Here is a 27865-nt window from a genome sequence, read left to right as displayed (position 1 = left end):
TCATTATCCCAGGGTCCTGGGATCCAGCCCCACATTGGGCTCCCCCCTTAGCAGGGAGTCTGTTTCTCCCTCTCCCTCCCCAACCTGCCCTGCTCAGTCTTTCAAATAAATAAGTAAAATCTTGAGGGAAAAAAGCGGGGGGGGGGGGGGGGGGGGCAGTGGGAGCAGAACAATAAGGTCTTCTGTGCTATTATGAGGAATGAATAAGACAAACTGGAAGGTTCTGACCAAAAAGAGTACCATCTAATTTTTTGTAATTTTTTAAGACATCCTTTCGTACAATAAAATTCATCATCTTTAGTGTAGAGTTCTACCAATTTTGACAACCATGTACAAGCAAGCAACCACAGCTCCATCACCCTCCAAAAGCCTCTCTTGCCCTTTAGAGCCTTCCCCATGCCCTCCTCCAGCCCCCATCAACCACTCATCTGTTTTCCATCCCTACAGGGCTGCCTTTTTCAGGACAGCACAGAAGTGGGACAATACAGTAGGTACTTTCTCCAGTCTGCCTTCTTTCACTCAGCATCATGCATCCATACGTGCACACAGAGCTTTTCACCACCGAGAGGTAAGCCACAGGACGGATGGTCCAGCCATTCACCAGCTCAAGGACAAGCAGGGTGTTTTCTTTTTCGGCAGTGACAAACGAAGCTTCTACAAACATGTGTGTCCGGGTTTCTATGCGACTGGAAGTTTCATCCATCTCTCCCGACAGAAGATGGACAGTAAATTCACTCTCCCATCTGAAACAACTCAAAAACTGGGGACAGAAGGGCTTTCAGACCCAGGACACGAGGGAGCCCGGGGAAGAGATCTGAGGGCAGACAAACATGCCACGCGCCCCACATCTGTGACAGGACGAGACAGGACAGGACGGGACGGGACGGGACAGAGAGGCTGGCAACACCAGAGACGGGGCTACAAGGCCCGGAGGGCTCACCTTCCAAGTCCCGGGGCGCAGCGAGCTTCACAGGGAGAATTCGGGGGACCCGCAGAGGGAACCCCGCAGCTTCTCGCCTGCTCCCAGAGACGTGCGCGCGAGGAAACCACCCGAAGCTGAAGAAGAACCGCTCTGCAGAGAGGGGTGGCCAGGCCAGACCAGTCCCCGGCGCTCACACCAGGCCCGGAGTAGGAACACCGCCACCAACTTTGTCTCATTCGTTCCCACGGGCAGGGTGTTCAAAGGGGGCTGCCTCAGGAGGGCGGTGAGATCAGCCCTAGGCGAAAGGCTGCCCTGTCAGCCCTCGGATTCCCCCCCCCCCCGCCGCCGCCATGCTCTTCCGGTGGCGCTTCCGGCGTCACGTGGTCTCCTGCCACACGCACTATCGGCGTCAGCTGAAGACTCGCGAGGACCCTGGGCCGGTGTCAGGCCCTGGGAATGCGAGTTGCCTTCACCTTCCAGTTTCTTTCTCATCAACTCAGAGTCGCCGGCCATAGCCGGGCCCCTCCCTGCACCGTGGCCTGGAAATCCTCTTCAGGCTGTGCATTCGGCCTACCGAGAAGGGCTACCTCACTTGTCTGTCCCTTTCAGGAATCACCGTCCTCCCCCCATCCCTGGGGTCCTACATCTGAAAGCCACAGTATCGTCTAGTCTCTCTACTTCCGTAGGTGTTTGAGGTTCAGAGGTACACGGTCCCCAAGTCTCTGTCTTGTCTGGAAGCACAGATGACATCATCTCGTTTTGTTTTGAAGGGACCAGACTGAGGACGGGCTTGGGCAGAAGTAGGCAGAGCAGGGAGGGAAGGTACTGAGGGAATCCGGGTTGGAACGATCCCAGGACCCTGAGATCATGACCTGAGCCGAAGGCAGCGGCTTAACCCACTGAGCCAGTAGCCTCCACTCTTGCTAGCCTGAAGATGTTCATACATATCCCCAGTTCCAGAAACTCTTCTGAAAGCAAGAGTGTCTGAGTAATCCATGCTCATTTGAGATCGATGATATGAAATGGGCATGGGTGGGGTCGTTCCTGAGGTATAATAAGCCAAAACTCCTTTCCTCCCCTACCACCACATAGCCTGTGCCCTAGAACAGCTGGCTAGAGGGACCAGCCAAGCAAAGCCCAGGGTGCTACGTCACCAGGTGGTATTCGTCCAGTGCTCTTCCTCTCCAAGGCTGTCCTTGTTCATTTGAAGCCGATTTCAGCTGTTTCCAGATGTTATCCTGGGGCAGGGGGCCCAGGGAAGGGGATGCGATGGCATTTAGTGGTACTGGGATCATTACCAAGGTCAGCAGTCCAGGGAGGCCTGCCAAGGATGCCAGTATTAAAAGGTTGGCTTTCCAACTTCTCCAGAAAAGGAATCAGCACTAATATAACTTGAATGCCTGGGAACAGGCCACACATTCTTCGACATTTTCCATGTGTGATCCTACCTAGGCAGGTAATATTTTAGACATGGAGACTGGGGCTCAGGGAAGTAAAGGAACTTGCCCCAGTTACAGCTGGCAAGCAATAAAACAGGAACCCGGGGCGCCTGGGTGGCTCAGTGGGTTGAGCCACTGCCTTCAGCTCAGGTCATGATCTCAGGGTCCTGGGATCGAGTCCCACGTCGGGCTCTCTGCTCGGCAGGGAGCCTGCTTCCCTCTCTCTCTCTGCCTGTCTCTCTGTCTACTTGTGATCTCTCTCTGTCAAATAAATAAATAAAATCTTAAAAAAAAAAAAAAAGGAACCCAACTCTCAATAAGTCAAAGATGGAAACCCCAAGCCATTTCTATTAAACATAATTTTTATTTCATTCAAGGCAAAGCTAAATAAAATTCTACAATGCCAAACGTGTTATAAAGGCAGGAGAGTTGATCACATCTGTTCTGTGCTTGAACACAAGTCATTGCTGGGTGTGTGCATATCTGTGCCTCCCAGAGGCACCCATGGACCAGAGGCCTCAGACCCCCTGCTGCATTGTTTTGATCTATAGTTATATATATATAAAAAAAAAAAAGTGACTATGGGTATTGTCATCCAAGCCAGAGGAATAAACCATGCATAAGATAGTCAAAAGCTCTGAATATTAGGTGGGAGGTGGGAGGGGAGGGACTCCAACCTGGGACACAGTGAGGTGAAGCAAGCTATAGGGTTTTTTCCCAAGAAATTCCCCTCCTTGCCCTCCCTCCTCTAGCACTCCTGGCAGCTGTCCATAACGGTGGGAGGGAGTCGTGGAGTCACAGAGTTATGGAACCAAAGAGCATGGCTGGTCTTCCCCTCTGTCTCTTATCTTTTCTCAGGTTCCTGGTGTCCCAACAGGTGTAGCTCAGGCCAGGGAAGATGGCTCCCCAAATGTTGCCGAGTGTCCCCCATCTAGACCCCCAGGCCACAGGCATGCATCTCCATATACACCATCACCTGCCACCATCTCTGGGACACGCTGTCACACCCCTCGCTTCACCTCCTGCTCTGATCAGCCAGGCAGGTGGGTAATGTCTGAAGTCCATTGACCCCTCTCGCAGATCACTATAGCCTCACAGATTCATTCTGATGAGCTTTTGTTCAATTCCTACCCAGGGAGAAACCCAAGGCCTGGAATGCTGAGGTCCCGTTTTGAGGTCAAAGATGGGGAGCTCAGAAAACTGTATCTTTGGTCTCACTGACTTGACTGTCAGCACAGCTGCGTGCCTGCAGGGCTCCCAAGATCAGCTCTGTAAATGGTTCTCTCTAGCCCACAAGCCCGGGAAACACCTTCACCAGCCCCTGCAGATCTGCATGCACTGAGGCTCTTTCTGAGAAGATGGCTTTGCCCACAGACATTCTACTGCAAATCCATGCCCATGTTCCTCCATGGGTTGCACCCCAGCATTAGGGCACAACAATTCTCTGTTGTGAGGATGAAGCTGAGCATTCCTGAGCACTCTCTAAATGTCCATAGTGCCCGCAGTCACTGGGACTACCCAAAATGTCCCCCAGATTCCCTATCATCTCACCTCTATTGGAAACTCCCAAACAAGAGTCGTGGATAAGAAGCTTTAAGCATCAGAGCCAAAGTTTCTAATATTACAAAGACTAAAATAATTCCAAGGGGGAGGAGTGGGAAGAGAGAGAACGTGCGCAAGAGTGAGAGAGAAAGTGCATGCGTGCGAGTGTGCGTGTGTGAGTGTGTGTGCATGTGTCTCCTAGGGATGGGACACAGAGGTGAGGACAGGACAGACTTGGAACAATTCCTCCAATTATAATGCCTGGCCTCCTAGATCCCTTTCCAAGCCAAAAAGTTGTTTGTCTGTTTGTCTGTCTGTTTGTTTGTTTGTTTGTTTGTTTTAAAACAAAAACTCACCAAGCCCCACAACCCAGGAGGTAGGTACATATGATTACACCCACTTTATAGATGGGAAAAGCTGAGCCCAGAGAAGATGCATGACCCACCTATCAGTCAATAGTAGACCCAGGAGTGGAAAGGATGATGCTCTTCCCCCACAGCCCCCCTGCTCTATACACCTGGCCTCCTCCAAAGCCAGTAAGGGGAGCCCAGCTGATTCAGCTCATTCAAATGTTGGAGCTGGGAGGGAGAAAGAAAGCAGCTTTCATGAAGGTAGACACAAGAAGTTTTCCAAATGGCTGGTAGCTCTTGTCTGTCTGCTTCCCAACCAGGACAATCTGAGCCTGCGCCTCAGGTTCTGGGGGGACAAGGATGGGAGTCCTGCAGGCAGATCAAAGTGGGACCCTGCGAACCCATCAGGTGGGGTGAGGGGCACAGTCCACAGCCAGGCACCTGCCGGAGCTGCTGCTCCTCAGTCTCCCCTACCCCCATCCTGGGGGAAGCCAGCAGCTGCTTTTTAACAGGGAGAATCCTGAGGCAGTCCCCATAACCTCTTTGGAAAGGAGGAAGGAAAGGGAAAAAAAAAAAAAAAAAAAAAAACTCTGGAAAGGGAGGCTACTGCCCTCGCATTCCTCCCAGGCCCAAAGGACAGAGTATCAGAGAAGAAGTGAGCAGAAGCAGATGGCAGAGTCCTCCTCTAACACCGAAGCACTCACTTAATCCCTCCCGCCCCGTGGGGACACCACCACTGTCTCCCAACAGCTCCAAGATTCCATCACTGTCCAGGGGGCCGTGGGTGGCACCACCCCAGCTCCAGGGTCTCCAGCATGACCTTGGGCGGAGGCAGGTTGGGGAACCCCTCATAGCGACACCCCAGGGCTGGCTGTCATGCACAGGCTGGAGAGGGGATGGAGGGGATGAGCCTGGACATGACAAGCTAAGGCACAGTCCAGCCCCCCACACAGGGGTGTGCAAACCAGTTCTCAGGAAAGCAAAGGAAGACTGAGAACCCTCTCCCTGCTCCTCCCCAACCCTGGGGGAGGTGAGGAAAGGGTGACAGAGCTGAACAGGAAGCAGCCAGAAAACACAAGGGGCTCCCTCTTCTGAAGCAAGAGGATCCCTGAGGTGAAAGCAAGCCCTTGACCCCAGGGTGGAGGTGAACAACCCTGGGCCAGGGGAGAAGGTGTGATGGATGAGCAAGAGGCAAGGGAGGTGTGGGCGTGAATCCGTGGGAGGGGAGGATTTGAGGGAACAACACCTCAAGCAAGAGGATGCCACCTGCTGCCTCAGGGAAAGAAGAGCGGAGGGGAGGCAGGCTCAGGAGTTCCCAGGGGCGGCAATGGGCCGGCCATGCCAAGAAGGGGCAGCCAGGATGGGTGGGGCTGGGGTGGGCATCCCAGTGGCCAAGAGGTCCCGGACATAGGCTCTTCCATCTCTGCAGTCCTGTTTCCCCAAGGAGAAATGCTAGGAAAGGCATAGGTAGCACCCCAGTGCTCCAGGAAGGCAGGAGGCTCCCCAACACGAGCCCCTTAGAAACTCAGAGATCAGAGGAGCAGGCTAGGGGGGCCGGGACCCCAAGACCAGGGTGGCCAGCCCTAGTTGGGAGGGTTCACAGACTCCAAGAAGCAGGGGGGGTGGCAGGGGTCTGGGGAGTGGGGATGGATCAGGGGCTGCCAGACACCCTGTGTGGGAGGGAGGGAAGCGCCTTACTAGAGGGACCTGGGGGGTCAGTATCCATCGGAGCCTCTCACTATCAGCACCCCTCCAGTAGGCTCCCACCCCGGATCCTGTACAGAATCTTCTAGGCCACATCCACCACCAAAAGGGTTAGATCTCCACACTATTATTCATCTGTTAGGGCAGGCCTCATGATCCCCCCAAGTCTCTCTTAAAGAGAAAACTGGAGGAAAACCAAGGTATTGCTCATACAGGGTCAGGAGACTAAAGAAGACCCCATGTACCCCAGGTGTCAGGGAAACCACCCTCCACACCACCCAGCCCTCCTTTCCTTTCCTGAACTTTCCACAAGCCCCCTCCCCTGGCCAGCTCCCATCCCTCGGGAGCCCTGGCTGGGAGGGAGCAGGCAGGCTGGGCAGGACCCCAGTTTCTCCCCAGGAAGACTACAGTTGGAGCCAAGCAGCAGGTGTCTCAGGCACGTGGGTTCACGGACATGGCTCAAGCATCAGTTCGTCATCAGCAAGTGAGGCCCAGGCTGCGGCTTGGCCCCCAGCGGGGGCTCACACTTTGGTTGGTGGTTTCTCTTCCGCCTTAGAGCCAGGCAGCCCATTCTCTGTGTTATCATTCCCTGAGGAACTCACGAGGCACTCCTTCCTGGAGAGGGAGAAAGGAGGAGAGGGAGCTGGTGAGCGGGTGAGGAGAGGGACCAGAGTAAGGGCTTGGCTGTGGACAGAAGCCTGGGCCCTGCGACCAGCCCCATGCCGACCCCATGGCCCTCTGTCAGGCAAAGGTGGCAAGAGGTCAAGTCACTGAACCCCTCTGGGCCTCAGTTTTCTCATCTATAAAATGGATATGACGATGACCTTCTTCATGGGGATGCTGTGAGGCATCACTAAGCACCTAGAACAGGGCCTGGCACGCAGAGAGAGCCCATAAGGCCCACTATCACCGAGTCATCCCAGCCCGGTGAAAGGCAAGGGCACCAGGCGCTGGTCTCAGGGATCAGTGCACGGGGGAGCCAAACCAGGTTCATTCCCAGGCTGCGCCAACCCAGCGGGAAGGGTGCAGGCCAGCAGGCAGTATGGCAATGGCAAGGTCAAAGAGCTCCTTCCGCAGACCCCCTTCCTCTCTGAGCTGGCTGTGACCAGAGGGAGAAGAATGCTCACGCCAGTGGCGGTGCAGGCCGAGGTCTGGGCAGCAGGGAAGGCGGAGGTGGGCAGAGTGTGGTAGGATGGGAGATGGCAGCAGGAAGGGGAGATAGTTACTTGGGAAGACATCCCCACCTCCTGCTGGCAGCTGGACACGCTCCAGAGCGAGCATGTCCCACCCTACCCTCGCCCGCAGCACCCGGGCTGTGCAGAGCGCTCCGGGGAACCTCACAGCTACATCAGTTTGAGCTTGCTGCTTGGGAAAACTTTCAAGCCTGTTTCACGGCTGCTGTGGCTGAACTATCTCAGCCTTACCCCGGACTTGTGTAGCCGGCTTCGAGGCCTTCAGGAAGGACTTAACTATTTTGTCTTCATCCGTTTTGTTCTGCAAAATTTAGTCCGTAGCTCCAGCCTTTCAAGCTCCTCCTAGATCCCAGTTTTGTTCTCCAACATAGTCACTAGGTCCCTGAAAACTTGATATCATTCCTGGTGTAATTCAAATCTTAATAACAATGAATGAGCAGAGGCCTGTGGCATACCAATAAAGACCTCTATGCAAATCGATCGATCGATTGATCAATCTACCTACATATCTCTATACTTAAGGTAGTCAACCCAGACAATTCCTGTCCACATCACTGTACTCCCAAGCACTCTATATTGCTTTTCCGAGGATCTGCTGGGTACCAAGCACGTTGTCAGACTAGGAGGCTGCCTGCTCTCAGAAAACTCACAGTCTTCCAGAGAACGTGACATTCAATGAGTAACCACAGTACGATGTGATAAGTGATAGGAGGAAGGGTTTACCAAAGAGGGATCCACATAGGAAGCCTCCTCCGAGGGGTCAGGGAGGGCTCTTTGGACAGGTCACAGAATTTGAGACCGACAAAGATGAGCAGGAAAGGAGAGAGGGGGAACTGCCCCATGAGTGGAAACCCTGAGATGTTGTCCAACACCTCCCTTCTGGGGAAGCCACCCCATCTCTGCTGTTCATGCAGGCTTTCCTCGCGCTCAGAGGACCCCTCTCAAGTTTCCCTGTGGTCTGTCTCCTGCCTCCAGCCTCCCCCTGCCCTCCCTGCGCTCATCAAGGCCAGACCCCTTCTTCCAGAGCCTTCTGATCATGCCAGGCCCTGAAAGCCTTCATCAGCCCCTCTGAACCCAGGAAAAAAGCCAGTCTCAACCCAGACTGCCCAGTCCCCAGGGGTCTCCCGGCAATGCCCTGTGCAGGCTTGTTCTCTCCTTCCCCCTACCAATCCCCCCAGTCTCTCAACTGACAAAACGCCCTGTTCTCCAGACACATGTCTCTTCCTAGACCCTGCCTCTGCTCTCAGCAGTTCAGGAACGACCTTCTCCTCACCCTCCCCAGGGCTTACATTACATCGTCTTGCAAGGCCTGCCACAAACATCCTTCAACCAAAAACCCTTCCCTAGTATTCCACCCTCTTTGGAACCCCTGGATCATTCTATAACATGTCTTTGCTGGCACCCATCCTCTCTACCTTATCTCACATTGATTTGCATACACGCCCTGTCTTCTTTACTCACGGGCAGAATCTCATTCCTTCCAGAATTTCCTACAGCACCTGGCACAGTGCCTTGTACACGCTACTTCAGAAACAGCCATCACATGAAAGAAGGAATGAATGAACTCTGGATATACTACCCGAATCAGGAGGATACAGTGACCGTGGTTAAAGCTTTGAAGCCAAACAAGCCAGGATGCAAACAGGTCTAACACTTTCAGGTCTAACACTTTCCAGCTGTGTGGCCTTGGGCAAGCTACATCACCACTCTGAGCCCCACCACGCTCGACTGTAAAATATAAAAATCGTGGCTATCACATAAATACCTAACACAGTACCTAACACGTGGTGGGCATTCACTGAGTAACAAGAAGCATTACCGCCCGCAGCCGTCTCCTGATCCACCAGTGCCCTGGCAGGAAAATGTCTGGCCTGCCTTGTTCTTGATGAGCCCATGGCAGCTCCCAAGGATCGCTATTTTCTTTTCTAGGTGCTCTTAAACCACGGGTTGAATAATTGGTTTTCCAGTTTTGCTAACCATCAGTAGCAAAACCAAAACGAGAATTTGGTCTAACTCCATGCCCCTGGCCTCTCTTTCAAAATCTCCAAAACTCTGGCCACGACGCAAGGAGACAATCCAAGAATTCTCCATCTATCTCAGTCAGTGCCTCCCCTTCCCCACCCCCCGGTGCCTTCCTGACTTCAGCTTCCTTCCCTTGTTACCAGCACAACTTCTGCCCTTTCAAGCCTAATTCCCTCTCTCAACAAAGCAGAGTGAACAGGGACAGAAAGAGAGCAGCTCTCCCTTCCCCCTGGCATCTCTTTGCTGCTACCCCTCTCTCTGCTCCAATGTCTCCTCTCATCTTTCTTGCTGATAATACAACTTCCAGGGGCACCTGAGTGGCTCAGTCAGTTAAACACCTGCCTTTGGCTCAGGTCATGATCTCGGGATCCTGGGATCGAGCCCAGCATGGGGTTCCCTGCTCAGTGGAGAGTCTGCTTCTCCCTCTCTCTGCCCCTTCCCCTCATTCATGCCTGTGTTCTCTCGCCCTCTCTCACTCTATTTCTCTCTCTCTCTCTCTCAAGTAAATAAATAAAATTTAAAAAAAATACAATTTCCAAATGCCTTTTTACATTCACTCCTGCTTCTCTGGAGCCTGACATAGTTCTAGCAATTCTGGACCTGGAGCTCATACCCTCTCTACCTCCCTGTTTTCCCTCCCCTTCTCCTTAAGATGTCTATCTCAAACCTGAGCTCACCCTGAGGCTTCTGGGGAGGCCCTATGAGCCTTTGTGGGTTTTTTTTTTTAGTCTCCCCCATGTGAACTTCCAGAGTCTCACAGTAAGACTCCGATCTCTCTAGAAGGGTCTTCCCATTTTAGAGTTTCTATACTTGGAATCTTGGCTTTTCTCTGATGGAAAAAAACAAGGCATCTAAATCCTTTGGTAGGACTTAGGTTGGGGAGGTACAAATGGAAAGAGAGATGTTTAATGGGATGCATGAGGAAGCCGGATAAGGAAGAGTAAGTTCATGTACTCAGGGAACCCATTGTGCTCAATAAATATGTACTAGGAGGGACAGGAAGAGGGGCTGGGAGACAGCAAAGAGTAGTAGGAGTGGGAAGAGAGGACGTGACGAGGGGACAGATGGAAGGATGAAGGCGGATGGGGGCAGATGACGGTGGAATGAGACGACGCTGGGAACACCCACAACACAAGACAGGAGTGGGTGGTGGGCCAGTGGGAGGACAGGAGCGTGCAATGGAGTCAACTCACTTCTTCTCCTGAGTCTTCTTGATGATGAAGGCAATGAACTTCTTGACCAGCAGGATGAGGATGAGGAGCCCGATGACCCCACCCACGACGCCCAGGATGATGAGGGTCACCGTGTTGTCCACTTCTTCCACTGTATGGCCAGATCAGGGAGAGAAGGGGGCAGGTGAGGGGAGCAGGAGTCACCTGGAGCCCAGCACGATGGCAGCCCGATGACTACACCCCTCCAACCCTGGCATCTGGGATGCACCCACCCCCACAGGAAACAGAAGCTGGAACATGGCGGCTACCCGGCTAAGGCACAACCCCTCACACACATACTCTCCCATGAACACACACACGGTTCTGGAATAATTCACACTCAGGGCCCACCGTGGTTTGATTTGGCCCCCAAAACTGCCACATTAAACATGTCATTGTCTCTTTCTGGACCTCCTTCGTCCACACAGGAAAAATCAAGAATCTCCCTGAAACAACTTTTACGTGGCTGGAAGACTTTGGGGTCAGGGCGTCTGGATTTTAACTTCAGGGTCTCAGTAGTCACTAACAGGCTGGTAACTCTGAGCTGGCCACGTTAGCCCTCTCCCTCAGTTTCCTCATCTGAAAACTGAACTCGTGACCTCTGGAACCTGCTCCGTCTCCCCACCTCCATTGAGAAAACTCCATCCTTCCCACTGTTCTGACCAAAATCCTTGGAGTCATCCTTGACCCCTCCCTTCTCCGAACCCCACATTCAATCCCCCTGAGAATCCTAACAGACTTAACTTAAAAATTCCAGAATCCAGGGGCACCTGGGATGCTCAATCGTTAAGCATCCGCCTTCAGTTCAGGTCATGATTCCAGGGTTCTGGAATCGAGCCCGGCATTGGGCTCCCTGCTCTGCAAGAAGCCTGTTTCTCCATCTCCCACTCCCCCTGCTTGTGTTCCCTCTCTCATTTTGTCTTTCTCTGTTAAATAAATAAATAAAATATTTTTAAAAAAAATTCCAGAATCTGATCTCTCAATACCACATTGGCTCAAGACATCCGGCCTAGACATTTGTAGGGGCCTCTTAACCAGACTCCTTACTTCATTGTCTATTCTTGGCCCCACAGAGAGCTTGTTCTAGGTTAACTCATCTGCTCAGAGCTCTTCAATGGCTCCCATCTCATGCAGGCTTACAAGGCTCCACATAACATGGCTTAACTTGACTAATTTCTTGCTATTTGCCCTGCTCCAGCCACATTGGCCTCACTGATGTTCAAGTATAGGCCTCAGGGCCTTTGCACTTGCTGTTCCTTCTGCCTGGACTATCTTCCCAAAGACATCCTCATTGGTCCCTCAAAGGTCCTTATGCTGTGTCACCTTTTCCGTGAGGCCTTCCCTGGTGACCCTGCTGGCACCCCATCTCTCCCTCCCCATTTTGCTTTTTCCCTACAACACCAGCCATGCTCCCTCACACAACACCATTTTCTTCTTATTTTGTTTACTACATATCTCCCCTGACTAGATGGAAATTCCATAAAGGCAGAAACTTGTCTACCTTGTTCATGCCACAGTAGGTGCCACATAAGTCGTTGCCCAACAGATATTTGTTGACTAGATGAATGAAGAAATCTATAAAAAGGAAGATGCCTTCAAAGGGACATGGGAGGGACAAAGATGCAAAGGTAATGGACAGCACCTAACTCAGTGTTCAAGATCCTCCATAAATTTATCCTTCATAAATGTTGGTTCCCTTCCCCTCCTCTTCCCTCCCGCAAAGGCTGAGCACAAGCAAGACAACATCCAGACCAACGAAAGGATGAGATGATGCCATACGCAGCCTTGACTCCAACAGCTCTAGGCTCAGAGAGAGCTGCCTGGAAGGTCTCTGGCTCTGCCCTTGGCACAGTCAACAGTGAACCCATGGGCATCTCTCTCTCTCCAAGCACCTCACTTCATCCAGGAGAGCAGTGAGTTCCCAGGCACCCAAGAAATGCAGCACAAACAGGTTTCTTCCCTTTTTCTCTACTTCTGTGCCCCCCTTCACCTTCCAGGCTCCCCATCCATGAAGCCCAGCATAACCCCACCAGCCCCTTCTCTAACCACCTCTAGTGTCGGTGGTCATGTGACCAGCTGGCTGCTCCTCACAGGCTTCCTCCCTGTCCCCCTGACCCACCTGTGGCAGACTGCTGTCCTCAGCTGTGGTTCCGCCTCCAGAGGAGAGCAGTGACTCAGTCTCAGTTGCCTGTGGCTCTACATGCTCTGTCCCTCGGTCTGTCCTCTGTTGACCCATTTTCTGTCTTACCCTGGACTATAGTCCTTCCTCAAGGAAGAACACTGGGGATTATTCATGTCCCTTTTGTTCAGATGCCTGGCGTTCGATTAACAGTTGCTAGGGGCATACACAAGAGCGGTAATCATCAGCTCACACAGAGAACTTTCCCACCACGAACCATCCTATATCCCATCCCTGCTTCTCACGAGCATCCTAGGATGGGGCAGAATTTGCAGGTGAGGAAAACCAGGCCCTGAGGGGCGAAGTCTTTATCATAAGCTATTCAGGGACAGACTAGGTATTAGAGCCAGGTTATCTGAGCTTCCAGAAGTGACTCCAGTAACTTTCAAAAGCGTAAAGCAAAAGAAAACACCAAGGTGGTCCATTTTGCCATTTGACTGAAATGCCCTTTGACCCCACTGAGTGGGGCTCCCCACCATGCTTCCCATCCCACTGCCCTCATCCCAGCCCCCACTGCTTACGTTTATCAACGACTTGGAGGAAGATGGTAGCCTGGTGCTGAAAATTATTCTCCTTGGGGTTCTGCACATGACAGGTGTATTTGCCTGTGTCGCTGAATTCCAGGTTCCTCAGCAGAATGGAAATGTTGTTCATCTTCTCCTTAGTGGAACCCTCCAGAGTGATGCGATCATCACTTTTGAACTTCACCTTGGGGTCGGACTTCTCGTTCTTTACCGTCCCGTCTATGAGCTAGGGGAGGAAAGGGATGGGGAAGAGGGGGCTCAGAAAGAATCATGGTCCTCAAGAGTCACCGCATCACTCCAGCCCATTCCTTGGGTGCCTCACTGTCCAGGTCTTGAGAGAGCCTACAGCCAGAGGTGCTCCCCCCACTTGGTTTCCTTCCAATACCGATAGCGCTGCCTATCTAACCTGAATTTCACTTGCTTCAAGCTAAACCCATTTTCTGTCATTAAGATCTCCCTGGAACGCAGCACAGCTTTTATCTCTTTCTTCATAAAAGCCTTTTACGTAATGGCTCTGGCAATTACCACTCTTATTTCCCTCTGTCACCACCACCGTCCACAGCTTTTGCTGACGACTTGTACCCTGTCCATCTGAATTCTGGCTCTCCATCAATATTTGGGTCAATCCTACAGCACTGTCCATCAGCGGCCCTGAGCCCAGTGTTTCATTACATCCAGAGTTGGTCTCTTGTGGCCTCCTTATGTACACTTCGGGTCCCCTACGAGACTGCACCGTGAGTACTCACTAAACACCTGCGGGCTAGTCCATCTCCACCGCCAGCCCACAGCCCTGCCGGTGCACCCTCAGAAGACCTTTCTCTTCCCTAGCCGCCCCTCCGTTCTTTCTAGGTCCAGTTCCCCAGCCCTTCTCACATTTGGACTCTTCTCATTTCCTCTCTCCAAGCCTTCCAAAGGTCTTTCTCTCTCCTGTCTTTTAAATTGAATTATTTTTACACAAACTATCCAAGTTTCGGGCATTTCTTCAGACCAGACAAAGGACTCTAGCCAAGAACTCCAACAAACCCAAATTCTGGCAACACTGTCTAAGCATCCTTTCCACTTAGATCCTTCTGGACAGGCTCTGGAAAGAATGCTAGGAGAAAGGATGACAATAGGTGGATTCTGGGGACCATCACAGTGAGGTCAGTCCAGAAGGGACCAGAACAGGGGAAAGGAAGGCAGGGGTGAGGTGATAGGGAAGGGAGGAGTGTCTGAGATGTCCTATCCCTTCCCCTACTACTTACAATCCTGTAGGTATCACTGATGTTGTAGGACCACCAGAAGTGGAGGTCTTGAAAGCCAAAGCAGCTGGAGAAGGTGCAGGGTAGCAGGATCTCTGTGCCATTGACAGCGTAGATGGTGGTGGCCTTTCCCACAGACACCTCCAGCGACAAGGACACCGGGAGCAGGAAGAGACCTGTGTGACAGGCACCACCTCTCTTAAGAAAACCTCACTGGAATCTCCAGCCTGGAGCTCTGAAGAGGACACTCGGGCAGGGAGGAGTGGCCAGGCCAGGCAGGGAGGTCGCTGTCGCCCTGTGTATCAACTTCCGGAGGATGGTTCTCTTTACCTCAGTTAACACTGCCTGAGCCACCTGCCCTCATTCATCTCTCCCCCTCGCCCTGGGCCAGGGAGCTGCCCGTGTGGCACCCGGAATGACCACCAGAGGTCGCCCCAACCCAGGAAAACGAGGCCCTTGCCGCGAGGCCGCGCCCCTACCCTGCGGGCGCAGACCCCGCAAGTGCCATCCCCGCACCACCCGGTGCGCGGGACGGGCTCCACCTGTTTGCCGTGGGAGTTTCGCATAGGACGGTGCGCTGCCCCCTGGTTACATTTCCCGGATGGGGAGTGGGGCGGGGCCCGGGGCAGGAGAAGAGCGGAGGGGGCGTGCCGGAGCCTAGTCCCTCGCGGAGAAGAGAAAATGGCCAAACGCATCCCGCGACACTGCGCCGCCGCCTCTCATCCGCGAGCCCTGGACACGCTCACCGGCGCCAACAGGCGGAGAGGCAGAGGGCCACCTCCCGCCCCAGCGTGCTTGGCCGGCGGGGTCCCACACCCTCGGACCACGGGTCGGGACCCCCGGAACAGGAGGGAGCCGGCCCAGGCGGGGAAGGGACTGGGCCGCACCGGGTAGCGGCGAGCGAGCGCGCGGAACGCGATCCCAGGAGAGAGTGGGAGGGAGGGCGGGAGACACCGGTGGAGGCCGATTCCCGACCCCAGGGATGCTGGAGCCGGGGCGGCTTGGAGAGGGTGCAGGACCGCTGGTCCCTCTGGACCCGCCCCCACACACACCCCCCCCCGCCACTGGGGCGAGTGGAAACCATTAGTCTCCACTCTTGGCCTTTGGGACTCCCCCCTCATGAGTCCTTGTAACGGGCCCTGGCCCTCCTGTCCTACAGAGTCCTGGAGGAGGCCCAAGGGGAGGGGCGTCAGAATAAGATGCCTAGGTGGTGTCCTAGCCACGACGTGAAAGGGGCACCTGAGGTCTCAGAGACAGTCCTAGTCGGGTTCCCAGGGACCCCCCCTTTCTGGGCCCAGAACCTTGCTACGAGCTGCCAGCGGATATTGCCTTCCCAACCCACACCAGTAAGATGGGTATCACTAATCCTGCATTTACAGATGGGAAAGGCGAGGCTCAGAAGAGCAAAGTGTCTTGCCCAAAGTTGTACAACTTCTAGGGATTCTTGAAGTCTGAGCCCAGGTCTGACCTAAGAGCTCGTGGGCAGTTGAGGGGAGCCATACGGCTGGACTAATTCCTGTCCCAAAGTTTGCCCAATGTTTCCTCCCAGCCGCACCTTCTCTCAGCTACTTCGATCCTACAACGCCACTCTTTGAGGCCCCAGACTGATCTGTTACTCTCACTGCCTGCTGGAGACACAGGACCACAAGGCCCCACATGGGAGGATACCCAGTTGTGGTGACCAGGTGTACTGACCGGGCCCCCTGAAACCCTCTGTTGTCCCAGGTCCATCCCCAGAATTGGTGTTGTTCCCAAGAGAGCCAGGGTCGTCTTTGTTTTAAAGGTCAACTACCTTGCTCTTTCGAGCCCATCCTCACTCCTAAAGAAGATCCTCCTTTGTCTACCTTGATCCCCCATGGCCCCTATCAACAGCTTTCCCTTGCTTTTCTCCCCTAAGCAATGCTTTTTAAATGACAGAGAAGGCTTGAAGAGAGCTGGCTGCTCTGTTCCTTGCCCTTGGGGCTCCTCTGACCTTCTTCGCATCACCCTAGCTTCTGAAGGCAAAGGGGAGCGTTCTTACCTCCAAAGGCCAGAAAGAACCCCAGGGGTGCAGTGACCCATCATGACCCCTGCCACTGTCGATAATAGCTGATGTGCCCATTTGATCCTCAACCCCATCCTATGAGGGACATACTAGCATAGGTCCCACTTACAGAGGAGACAACAAAGCACAGAGAGGTTAAGTGACCTACCTAAGGTCAACAAGAAACATTTCTAGCATTCCAAAGCCCCAAAGGGGGGAAAAAAAATCCTTTCTTACATCCTAATATAGTGGGACTTGCCCACCAAGGTTCCCATCAGTGCTGAGAAGTTAGCCCTCCTTTGATCGGATCTTAGGTGCCAGGAAGTGTTCTAGAGCAGTGGCTTTTCCAATTTGAGGGAACATCAGATCACCTGGAGGACACCAAAGAGCTTGGCCCTCCCTCTGGAGTTTCTGATTCAGTAGATCTAGTGCCTGAAAACTTGCATTTCTAAATGACTCCAGGGACTGCTGGGATCAGGGATAATACCTCGAGAACTACTGTGCTAGAGTGTTTCTACATAGGAACGCCAACTTTTATTAGAACACCAAAAGGTAGGTAGACTTTTTCTCATCTTACAGATTAGATGAAATTGAGGCTCCGAGAGGTTAAGTAACTGGCCCAGGGCCACAGAGTAAATGGTGAATTGGGGGCTGGGCATTTCCTCTAAGAAAGGACAGGCATTTTATATACATTGTCTCATTTAATCCTTATACTAATCCTGTGTGGTCATTATTTTTATCCTCAGTATGCAGAATGAAGAAACAGGCTCAGAGACATGAACTTGCTCAAGGCCACACCCCCAATGAGGGGAATAAGAGGTACTGACACTGTCAAGGCTACCTCTGCTTAGCGCGCAAGGCTTTCTTTCTACCTCTGCTCCTGCTCTGCGGCACACCTCCCCAGGAGGTCGGTACACCTCCCCAGGAGGTCGGGGACAGAGACCAGACAGGAGAGTCAGCCCTCCAGCCCAGCTCTGCTTCCCATCTCCAATCTTCTTCCAAACCAAGGAAGAGAATACGGAGCTATGACAGAAAAGCCCCCAGGAGACTCTTCCTGATAACTACAGACCTCCCTCGGGGCCTGAGCTCCAAGGAGAACCACAGCTCCAGCCTCCAGTGCTCCCTGAAACCCCTTGCCCAGGAACCTGGATCCTGGGGAAGATGGGGGAACTCAAGTCAGGTGTCAGATCACCTCCCCAACCCCAGCCAGAATAGGATCTCCAAGAGTACCAAAAATACACATCCAAAGTAAAATCTTTCAAACTGCTTTAAATAGGTAGAAGCCAAAAAAAAAAAAAAAAAAAAAAAAAAGAGAGAGAGAGAGAGCAAAAGAACAGTCCAGAACAGAGGACAGACTATTTCTTTAAGGTCTAGCTCATGACAATGCACATTTCTGCCTGATTAGTGTGTGCCTGTGTGAGTGACTTAGGTAAGATCCTCTGGACTGCCACAGTGAAACACTGCCATTCTCCCCACAGCCTGGAGGGGACAAAGGAAAGGCACAGAGGCTTTCACAGATAAGTCCAGAGCCCTGTCCAAGGGAAGGCATCAGAGAAGGTGGGCAGGGCTGGCCTCTGCACCACACATCCTCCCAGCAATCTGGAAGCCCTGCCCCGCAATGTCTGAGAGGCTCCTGCTTAGGAAAGCCCCAGGGGCCTGTCTCCCTCCCTCACCAGGGTGCTCTCTCCCATGTGAAGCTGTGCTAGGGGGACAGAGGGAGCAAGGCCAGAGTGTTGATCTACTGGAGACCCCCAGAGAAGAGCTTCAGTAGGATGGCCAGGCCAGGAGCGGGGTAGGGGGTGGTCAGCAGGTGCAAGGCAGGCCCTGCTCTGCCTGCTGGCCTGCTGACCTTGAGAAAGTCAGGGATGCCACATCCAGCACGCAGGCCCCCAAACTAGGACAACTAGGACGGTTGTCTTTCCTATCTTCTGAGCTTGGTGTGAAGCCAAAACACAAGCTTACAAAACACAGGAAGGACTTCAGTGAGTCCATTCCCCCTGACCGAGGCACCCTGCTGGTAGAGGAGGATGGATGGTGTTCTGATGGAGGGAGGGAGCAGGTCTGGCCTTCATCCCAGGTCTGGAAGTAACCAGGGCCCCCCTCGCTTAGTAACCAGTGTCTGCTGAGCTTGTCTCCAAGCCATTCACACGTTTTGTACTCACCCCCTGTACCACCTCATGGAGTAAATACGCTGCTTAGAATTTCAGCTGTTGAGAATTTCAGTGTGTGCACATGTGTATCTGGGATTGGGGGCCTCTCTCTGACATCGTGGGACCGATGGGCAAGTCCCCATGATCCTGTAGCTTTCCACCCTGAGCGCCAAAGCTTTGCCTTTGCTCACTAAAAGGCCCTAAGCAGCAAGCTCATGCCTCTCTGAAGCCTTCGGTCCCTCCCATCCTCTCCTGGGTACGACGGGGCTCTGTAGGAGGATTGACTCCGGACTCCAAGGTTCCACTAAATAAGGCAATAAAAGTACTCGGTGCATGCAAATCTTATTAAATACTCCCACCAGCCAGTCTTCAGACCCCCAGCAGACATTCCAAGGCAAATGCCAAGGCAGGAAATGGTCTGCCATCTTTTCCCACATCCAAGGATCTGTCACGGGGACACACACACACACACACACACACACACACACACACACGGCCTGAGGGCAGAGAGGAAAGAGGGGCAAGGTGGCCTGGACTCCAAGGCTTTGCCTGGCATGGCAGGCGGAAACAGGCTGACTGTAATAAGGAAGCTGATACTCTGGGGCCCTAGGGGAGTCAGACAGGCTCCAAGTTAGAGCTGAGAGGCAGAAAGTGGGCCGAGGCAGCAGGACAAGACCCCCTCCCCCGGGGGGGGGGGGGTCGGGCTCTGGAGGCTGTGGGAGGCAGGGCTGGGCCAACCAAGGCCCCTGGGCCCAGAGACGAAGGAAAGATCTTAGCTCCCTCTCCCTAGGCAACCTGCATACTTCCTGCCCACCCCCAGGAGCTTTGAGGAGACAGAAGCAGGGCCCTCAGAGACGACTGGATGCTCAACAAAACCAGCTTTGCCAACAAGCCCAAACGGTGTGCTTATCCTTCCTCTTGCAGGACTGCAGAATGCGGAATGCTCGCCTAGGCTTGTGCGGGGATCCCCACACTCAGCAAGAGGGCGAAGTCTGAGAATCTATGCTGGGGTCTACATCTCACACAGAACCCAGTTGGGGGTGGACAGGCCAAAGGGCTTTGGGATACCCCATAAGGCAGCATCTCCAGAAAAAAACAGTCACCAGGGCCAGACTCAAACCTGGTACATTCTCCCCCACCCCACCCCACGCTCCCACCAGTTTTCCCCTTTCCCGCCCTCTTCTGCGTTAACTCCTTACCTCCCCTTCCCTTTCCTTTTCTCTGAGCGGGTCTGAGCACCCTCTCCTTAATTGTGTTCTCATTAAACAAGCCCTTAATAAATACATACCAAGGGAGAGAGGGTTGTGCAACATAGCGCCCTCACAAGTGATAATTAAACACAGAACACAGCAATTAAGCAAATGAGGGAACAAGGAAGGGGTGGGCAGGACAGATATATTACCAGTTACAAGCTCGGGAAGGGACTGGCACCCACGGAAACCCCAGCTGCAATGATGCAGCTTGGGAAACTCTTCCTCCACTGAAGAGAAGGACGTCTTGTGAGGTTAGGAGAAATCTGTAGGATCAGTCTGTGAGACTGAGCTCAACATGAAGCCAGGGGTCTGGGCGGGGGAGGGTGAAGGACTCCTGGGAGGCTAATGCTCCGTGTCCAGTCTCCACAGTCGTCTGGGCCCCCAGGCCTCCATCCCTGCATGCCTCCCGCTTCCCTCGGCTCATCTGCACAGTCCTGCTGACCTTCCCTCTCAGCCAACTTTGGTCAACTAGGAGGCAAGTTGAGCTAACAGAGCCCAGGAGACCTAGATTCTAGTCCACGTGACCATCAGTTGGCCCTGTTGGGCGAGCCTCCTTCCCCCCTCTGGACCCTGGTTTCCTCGTCCTTTGAGGAGCTCTGTGATATGGTTTCCACACTTCCTGCAGTGGGCTGTCCAGTTGCTTCTGCTCTCCCCGGGCCAGACTGAGGGCAAGGACAGTGTCTGGGTCCCAAGCTCAAAGCAATGCCCCCTGGGTGGGCTCAGCAGTGGCCGCCTGGATGAGGTCCAAAGTGGGCCCCTGGTGGTATTCGCTCTGCAAACCAGAGGGGCAGGGAACAGTAGGCAGGACCAGTTTTAGGGCCTGTAAGTCTCCCACCTGAAAATCACTCTGCTTTCTCCTGGGCTCCCAGAGGATAGCTCAGGGCCTCACCCAAACCTGCTCCAATGAGCTCCTGCTCCTACCTAGTTTACGGAATGGTCCTTGGAAGAAGTGGGGACTTCCCCCTGGAGAAAAGTACTGAGACTCTGCCCACAGTCCTCCCCCAGTGTGTGTAGGCCGAAGGGAAGCCAGAGGTGTTGATAAGTGGGCTGGATTAACAACCACATGCATGTGAAGTCCCCAGTGACCCCCTTACCCCAGCTGTGGTCACCGTGAGAACTGGAGCTGATCAGAAATGGGATGGGGGGAGTGGGGTGTGCAGCAGCACGGTGCCCACCCCCCCGGAAAGAGACGTCTTAGACCTCATGGAGACCAACCTCATTAGGGCCACGGTGAAACCAGCACACATCTGTGCCAAAGGGGCAGGAGAAAACACCAGCGTCTTCTCTCTAGCTGGGGACATGCAATGAAATCAGTGGCCCGTGAGTGAGAGAAATACTCTCTCTCCCTCCAGGACCATGTGCCAACATGCAGGTCTGCAGACGGTTTATTTACATTTGCGGAAACAGCAACGACTGCCCTTAAAAGCTGGGTCTCCCTGTTTTCAGCACAAATGCCTACATCATGCGCCCAGTCCAGAGAGGGGAGCTGCCAAAAACCAAATCTGACAAGTATAAACAGGAAGAGGTCCAGGTGCCAGAGATGGAGTCAGTTTACGTCGAAATCCAGCTACGGTTTTACGAGGAGATTATATTCTGGACCAACCTCATTCTCTAATCTCTTGGAGTTCGCCACTCGAAACCATCATGTCCATATTAATAGATATTAAGACTCTGTTCCTTCTGTGGCCTCTGGCTCTAGCTCCTCAGTCTTCACATTCACCCCCAAAACCAAGAGCTGAGAGCAGATTAAACAGGTTCTCTCTGTGGGATCTCTTCCTAAGAAGAGAGACAAGATCCTTCCTAAAAGGGGGCTTGAATGATCCTCCAAGTCCCTCCAACCCTCTCCAGTTCTTGGTGTGGAGCCTCAGGGAAGACAGTGGGCACTGAAGGAGATAGAGGGCAGAGAAGACAAAGAGAAAAAGGGCCAGGAGGAAGGGGAGCCCCCCTCCGCCCCCGCGTTCCCCTCTCTACCCCCTCCAATTGGTGCATGCCTGATGCCTGGGCAACAAGCCTCCAAGTTGCAAACAGCTCTGGGCAGGGGTAGAAAGCACCATCCCAACGATCACACGTGCACCCCCCTGGCATCCTCCCTACCCCCAACCCAGGGCACAGACACCCTCGCCTAGCACCCCTAAACCTCGGAACCCGGGAGACCCGTACTGCAGCCCCGAGAGGCAGCTCCAGAAGCCTGGAGCTGAAGGCACCAGAGACAGCAAAGAACTAATCACGGGGCGGGGGACACGCACGGTCCCCAGGGGGCACAGCCGTCCGAGCAGGGCGGCCGGCAAAAAACTGGTGGCAGCAGGGCTTATTCCGTACCACGCCACGCTCCAAAGCCCACCCGGGTCCGAGGCACTTCTCTTCCAAGTGTCTCCTCCCCGGGGAGAAGAGGGTGGAGAAAGAGAAGGGATCAAGCCGGGGCTGCCTTACCCAAAAGCCCAGTGCCCAGCCATCTCGCCCGGGCTGCGCCTCTGTCCCCGGCCCCGGGCATCTTCGTGTGGTCTCCGGAGCGCGCCGGGGGCGCGGGGACGAGATACAGGGCACAGCCGCTCGCAGCCCGCGGTCTGCAGTGGGCCGCGAAGCCGCCGGCAGCTCTGCGCCGCCCGCCCGGGCTCGGGGAAAGTTAGCGGAGAGAGCGCAAGAGCTGGGGGAGGGAGGGAGAGGAGGAGCCGGCTCCCGGAGCTGCTGCTGAGGGCAGCGGCAGGAGAAGGAGGAGCAAGGGGAGGAGGACGGCGACGAGCTCGAGGACCGCTGAGCGGGCGCAGAGGAGAGCGGCGCTGCGCCTCTGCTCTGGAAGCGCTCCAGCCGCAGGAGGGGCGGTGGCCGCCGCGGAGCCCCGGGCGCCCCCGCCCGTTGCGCACCCAGCCCGGCGCGCCCTACCTCGCCACCCGGGAGCCCCGGGAGCATGCCGGGCACCCCACTCCCTCACCATCTCGAGCTGGGCGGCTGCGGCTTGGCACTGCAGAGCCACCCGCAGCCGCCCGCATCGTTCCCGGCGCTGAGCTGCCAATTAGGAGGATAGTTTTGAGGGGAGTAGATAGGGAGCTCTTGGTGTTGGAAGGATGTGTTGGTTCTGCTTTGGAGACCACGAGTAGGGTAGCGACTCCCTCTCCCGGGACCGCAGAGGGACCACTGGAACGTCCGCGGGTCGCCCCGCGCAGCGGGTGAGCCCGTGTGGGCTGGCCCACTGCGGACTCCAGCGCCTGCAGCCCTCCGCCTTCGCCCCCGAGGCTTGGGGCTCCGGGAACTAAGCTTCCAGTTGCAAACTGCCCCCGCCCACCGCCCACCAACCTCTTCCATTTCTTCGTGGACTCCTGAGAAATCGTGATGCTCCCAACTAGGCAACCGGGCCAAACACTCCCTATCTGCGTCCAGCTACACCCTCCCGCCACACCCCTACTTCTCATTTCTCCCAACTAGGCTGTCCCTTCAGACTCTGCCTTTGCCCCCTCCTCCAGGAGGTTCCCTGGGCCTCCCTTTTGGGGTCCGGGGGTGAAGGAGCCCAGGGCAGGCCTCCCTGCTTGCTGTTATAGCCTGGTAGCAGGGCTGCAGTGAGACCTCTACCCAGAAAGCCTTATCTAGCCTCTGAGGGAAGAGTGAGAAACGCTATTTGGGGTGGTCTGGTAGCCAGGGTCTGCTATTCTCACTGTCCTCTTCAACAATCCCTTGCCAACAATCCAGACCCCTCCGTCAGTCACAGATCCCATCTCCTTCCCTGGATCTCCACTCATCATACATCTGGAGGCTGATTCAAACTTGAAAACCTGCTCCCACTACATGCCCTGACCCCTGCCACAGCCCCACCGTTGCTTCACCAGCACCCCACCTTCTTCTTTTTTTTTTTAGCACCCCACCTTCTTAAGCTAGGGCCCCTAGTGGGCTTCAAGGAGATCATGGACCCCACCCCCAACCCCATGTTGGCTGAGAAATGCTGAATGCCTGTTTTTCCAGAAGAGAGGCCCACGGCCTTTCCTCCGTGAGCTGTGACAGTATTGCAGGAGCTCTGGGGTTAGGTGCTGGGGAGTCCAATCCCAGCTCCAGCGTCTACTGCCGACCGACCTTGAGCAAGTTATGCAATCTTCTGCAGAAGCCTCATCTGTACTCTGGTGAAGGGAATATTTACCTCGTGAGATTGTTAAGAACAATGCCACTCTTAGGCTGGATGACAGGGAGGGGCCTCAGGGGCCCTGGGCTCCTGAGCCCCCAGGGCCTTGCTCTGGCCCTCCTCTGGCTATCATCTCCCCCCTGGGCAAGGGGGTCCCATGGGGCAGAAAAGGAGGGTGGTCCATGTACCTCCCTCTTCTAGACCAGGCTCTGAAGATCTGGGCCTCTGGAATTCCCTGCTCCGATGACTCAACCCTGAGCCAGCCTCTTCCCCAGGCCCCTTCTCCCAGAAGCCTAGGCCCTGTCTGACGGTGCACCCGGTGGTGGGCAAGGTACAGCTGTTTGCAGGGGGCTAGGGAGTGTCTAGAACTTGACATCAGGTGAAATGTTCTCAGGCATCCATGAGAGTGGACCAGAGAAGGCCTTTTGGACTAGGTCTTCAAATTAAGGTCAAGGAAAAGTAATCAAGTCAGAGGACAATAGATAAATTTTAACCCTTTGTTATCCCAATTTAGAACTCATATTTAGGCACATATGTAATTTCCGTTTGTACACTTACTCCAGGCCTTACAAGCCTTGGGGGTGGACCTAGCTATAAGGACCGAATGAGATATCATTGCATATAAAAAATGTTTAGCAGAGTGGTAGACAGAGGGTAAACACGCAGTCCATTTTAGTTCTTGTTATTCTCAAAGAGGTCTGTGGCCCCCCGCAAAATGCTAAGTCTCTTCCCATCTCCAAGCCCGCCCTCTCCTAGGAGGAGGTCCTGGACACTAGATTCACAGGTCCAGGCATCCGGGCCGGCCTGCTTTATTTTTACATCAGGGCTCAAGTTTCTCAGAACAGGAGGCTGAGGTGAGAGAGGAGGTGAGCCAAAGGGAAGGCAAGTGACCCCTGCCCAGAGAAGGGGAGGGGAGGGGACAGAGCTCTCTGGCTATCTTTAGATCCTGGCCGCAGGAAAGGGGGCCCTGTCCCCAGTGCCCTCTACCCTCCCCACAGCCTCCCTTCGACCCTGCTGAGAGTCCAAAGGATCCTCAGGAGACACAAGCATTTCAGAGCTGAAGAACCAGGCCCAGAGAGGTAGAATGCATAGCCCAAGGTCACAGAGAATGTGTGTCTCAAAGCCAGGATTAGAACCTCCCCCACTATGTGATTCCCTGCCTCCACCCTCGACTTTCCTCTGAAGAACGCCAGGAGGGTTCCACACCCCGGACAGAAAAAGTGCTTGAGGAATGCATTAGTGGCTAGAAGATTTCCACATTTTTAGAGCACTTGCCTCAAAAATTCTCAAAACCCTAGCCCACTGATCCAGCTTGGAGGACTGTCCTGAGGGTGCTCGAGGACAGGGTGACAGAAGGTCAGAGCGCCTCCTCTCCGACCCTTTGAGAACCATCTCTTTGAGGGACCTCCCTGATTTAGCCCCTTCCGCCCAGCTCAAGACCTCCTGTCTCCTGGTGGGGGTGTGACTATGCACTGCAGCACCTGGCACTTTTGTTCTTTCCCCTCCATCCCCTGGAAGTCCCCTGAGGGCGGGGATGGTGGCTGGGACACAGTGGCACCCTGACAGGCTTGCTCCTTGGTGACAGGGAATGCACACTCACATCTTGGGCAGCCTGGCTCAGAAATACGGGGAAGAACAAGTTTTCAGAGAGGCGGATGGGGAGGGGACCCCTTGCCAAGAAGCTGTCAGGGAGCTGTCATCTGGGGGAAGGGGGAGGGGGTGGGGAAATAGGGTCCAGATTGAAGGGGAAGGAGAAAGGCGGGGGGGGGGGGGGCGCATATATTCTTTGAAACAGTCCAATAGTCCTCTCTGAAGGCAGGCAAACTGTCATTCCTGCCCTCCAGGCAGCTGGACTGGAGCCAGGATGGAAAGTGCGTGGAAGGTCGGGGATAGCTGGGAAGAGGGGGAGCCCCTGGGGGCAGAGCTCAAGGTCCGGGCGACTGGCCTGGAAATGCTCTCCCAAGGGAAGGCACTCGCGCCCGCCTGCCTTGGGCGGTCCCACCTTCTACCAAAGCAGGTAGACAGAAGGCTCCATCCCCTGTCGGTTCTCAGAAAGGCAGCCACCAAGACCCCACACAGCGGGGAGGGTGAGGGAATGCTCCCGCGACCTCCCGAGATCTCCGGAGCTATTTAAAGAGGAGTTCCTCCTAAGTAACAGGAGCCTGGCAGGGAGCCTCCCGCCTCTGGCTCCCGAAGGCCCTAGCCTGCCACCCCTCTCTCCCTCCTCCCCCTCCCCCCCTCCTCCCTCTCCCCCCCTCCTGCCCCACAAGCCCCCGCGCAGCTCCTGTCCCTGTGCTCGTCCCTGTCTGGGCCTTGCAGGTAACAGAGCTCACTGGCGGCGGCGTAGACCCAGCAGGAAAAGGCAGAAGACACAGGGTTCTGCGGGGAGCCCCCGCACACCTCACCCTACAGCATCTCTCCTACCAGCCTCTGATCTACACCAGGATCTGCTTCCACTCCCTTCTCTCAGCTGCCCTCCCTCTGGCTATAAACAGAGCCCTAGCCCTAGGACCGTGGAAATGCTGGCGAGATTCTCTGCCTGCATGCCTGCATTAATTTAAAGTTAAATGCCGTGAAACCCTTCTGCCTCTCAGGTTGGGCTTGGGTGGCTGCTACCTGGACAAACTTTTGGAAGCCTCCTTCCTAGTGCACCTGCGTCTGTCCCCAGCGCGTCCCTCCTCACCACCCTCCTCCCTCCAGCCCAGAGTGCCAGCGCCCGCCCCCAGCTACGGTCTGGGCATCCACTGAAGTTTGGCGGTGCCGAGGGGGTTAACAAGAAGGCATGCACCAAACCAGCCCCGCAGGCACGTGGTCTAGCAGTCCGAGATGCGGACTCGGACCGTACTGGTCACCTAGCCAGGGCTCCCCAGCCCACCTCGCATGGTGGAGTTAGAGTAAAGATAAGCTCTTCCCGAACCCTCCACTTTCTAAGGGCTCTGGGCACCGGCAGGTAGGCAGCCAGCCACCTCCTCCATCACACCCATCCTCCTCTTCTGTTTTCTTCCAGGTTCTATCCAAACATCCCTTCGGGCAAAGGGGGTGGGGAGCCCCAGACAGATGAGCTCATTGGGTGGAGGAGGGCAGAGGGAGGCGGGAGCTGAACCGTCCTGACCAAGGAGGTGCTCACCGGACAGTCCCAGGCTGGAGAGGGGCGTGTGCCCACTTCTAGGAGCAGACGTCGGCTTCACGTCGGCTTCCCTGCCGCAGCTCAGAGATGGGGTGAGTCCTGGGAATCTCTTGATTCTGAGCCACATGGGGGTGGGGCGAGAGGCCCCAGGGCAGGCTCAGCTACCCCAACCAGCTCCCCAGAGCTGTGTTGACTTCCTGCTTCCCTTGCCACCCTGTCAAGTGATCGTGGGGGCTCAGAAGGGCTGGGGGCGGGAGGCATCGGGAAGATTCGACATTCACTGCAGCCATGGGACTGCCTTGTCAGCTGGATGGCCAGATGTCCTCCTGGACCTTAGACCTGGTTCTGCCCTGAACGGGGCGCTGAGACAGCCTGACCAAAACAGAAGTGTAAGACAGCGTGGTGGGGAGTGCCAGGCCCAACCCCCTGAATATTCTGATCCATCTGCTCCAGAACACTGTAGTGCAGGAGTAGGAGGTCTTGCAAATGGAGGCCGGGGTGGGGGGGGGGGGGGGGGGACGGGGGGGGGGGAAGGGGGGGGAGATGGAGAAGCGGCTCCCTGGAGCGAAGGGAGAACTTGGAGAAGTTGGAGTGTGGCACAGGCCCTGGAGTAGGGGTAGAAGCAGGGGACAGCTGCCCGGAGCCAAGAAGTGGTTTTATAGGTTTTTAGGAGCCAAGAGAAGAGAAAGCGGCCAGCAGAGGCCAGAGCTATAGGCACAGAGCTGTGGGGTCAGGGCCAGGCATGGAGGGGGTGGGCTATTAGGGGCCCATTGAGGAGGCTTTGCTTCTGCTCCCAAACCCTTTTGCCCTCACCTGGTCCATGGTCATTCCGAGGTTGGTGCCAAGCCACCCTTCCCCCACTCACTCCTAGGTCTTTGGG

At 54.9% G+C, this 27865-nt stretch overlaps 1 protein-coding gene across 2 annotated transcripts; it reads right to left on the bottom strand.

The window, feature by feature from the left end:
• Window positions 1-2715: 2715 nt before the first annotated feature.
• On the bottom strand, window positions 2716-22618 carry SCN4B (sodium voltage-gated channel beta subunit 4). Of its 2 annotated transcripts, XM_059416376.1 has the most exons (5): window positions 22184-22336; window positions 14331-14503; window positions 13084-13312; window positions 10366-10495; window positions 2716-6572 (listed from the first exon to the last, which is right to left on the bottom strand). In XM_059416376.1, the coding sequence occupies exons 1-5, from the start codon at window positions 22242-22244 to the stop codon at window positions 6479-6481; spliced, it is 687 nt and encodes a 228-aa protein (XP_059272359.1). In that variant the 5' UTR covers window positions 22245-22336; the 3' UTR covers window positions 2716-6478. The 2 variants fall into 2 exon arrangements, with proteins under 2 accessions (XP_059272359.1, XP_059272363.1); XM_059416380.1 differs by lacking the exon at window positions 14331-14503 and having other exon boundaries at window positions 22184-22618.
• Between the last annotated feature and the right edge of the window lie 5247 nt (window positions 22619-27865).

The sequence above is a fragment of the Mustela nigripes genome, chromosome 1, assembly GCF_022355385.1.
Source record: "Mustela nigripes isolate SB6536 chromosome 1, MUSNIG.SB6536, whole genome shotgun sequence".
In the NCBI taxonomy this organism is placed as follows: Eukaryota; Metazoa; Chordata; class Mammalia; order Carnivora; family Mustelidae; genus Mustela; species Mustela nigripes.
The sequence above is the reverse complement of the archived record's forward strand: the minus strand, read 5'-3'. Positions and strand labels throughout refer to the sequence as shown.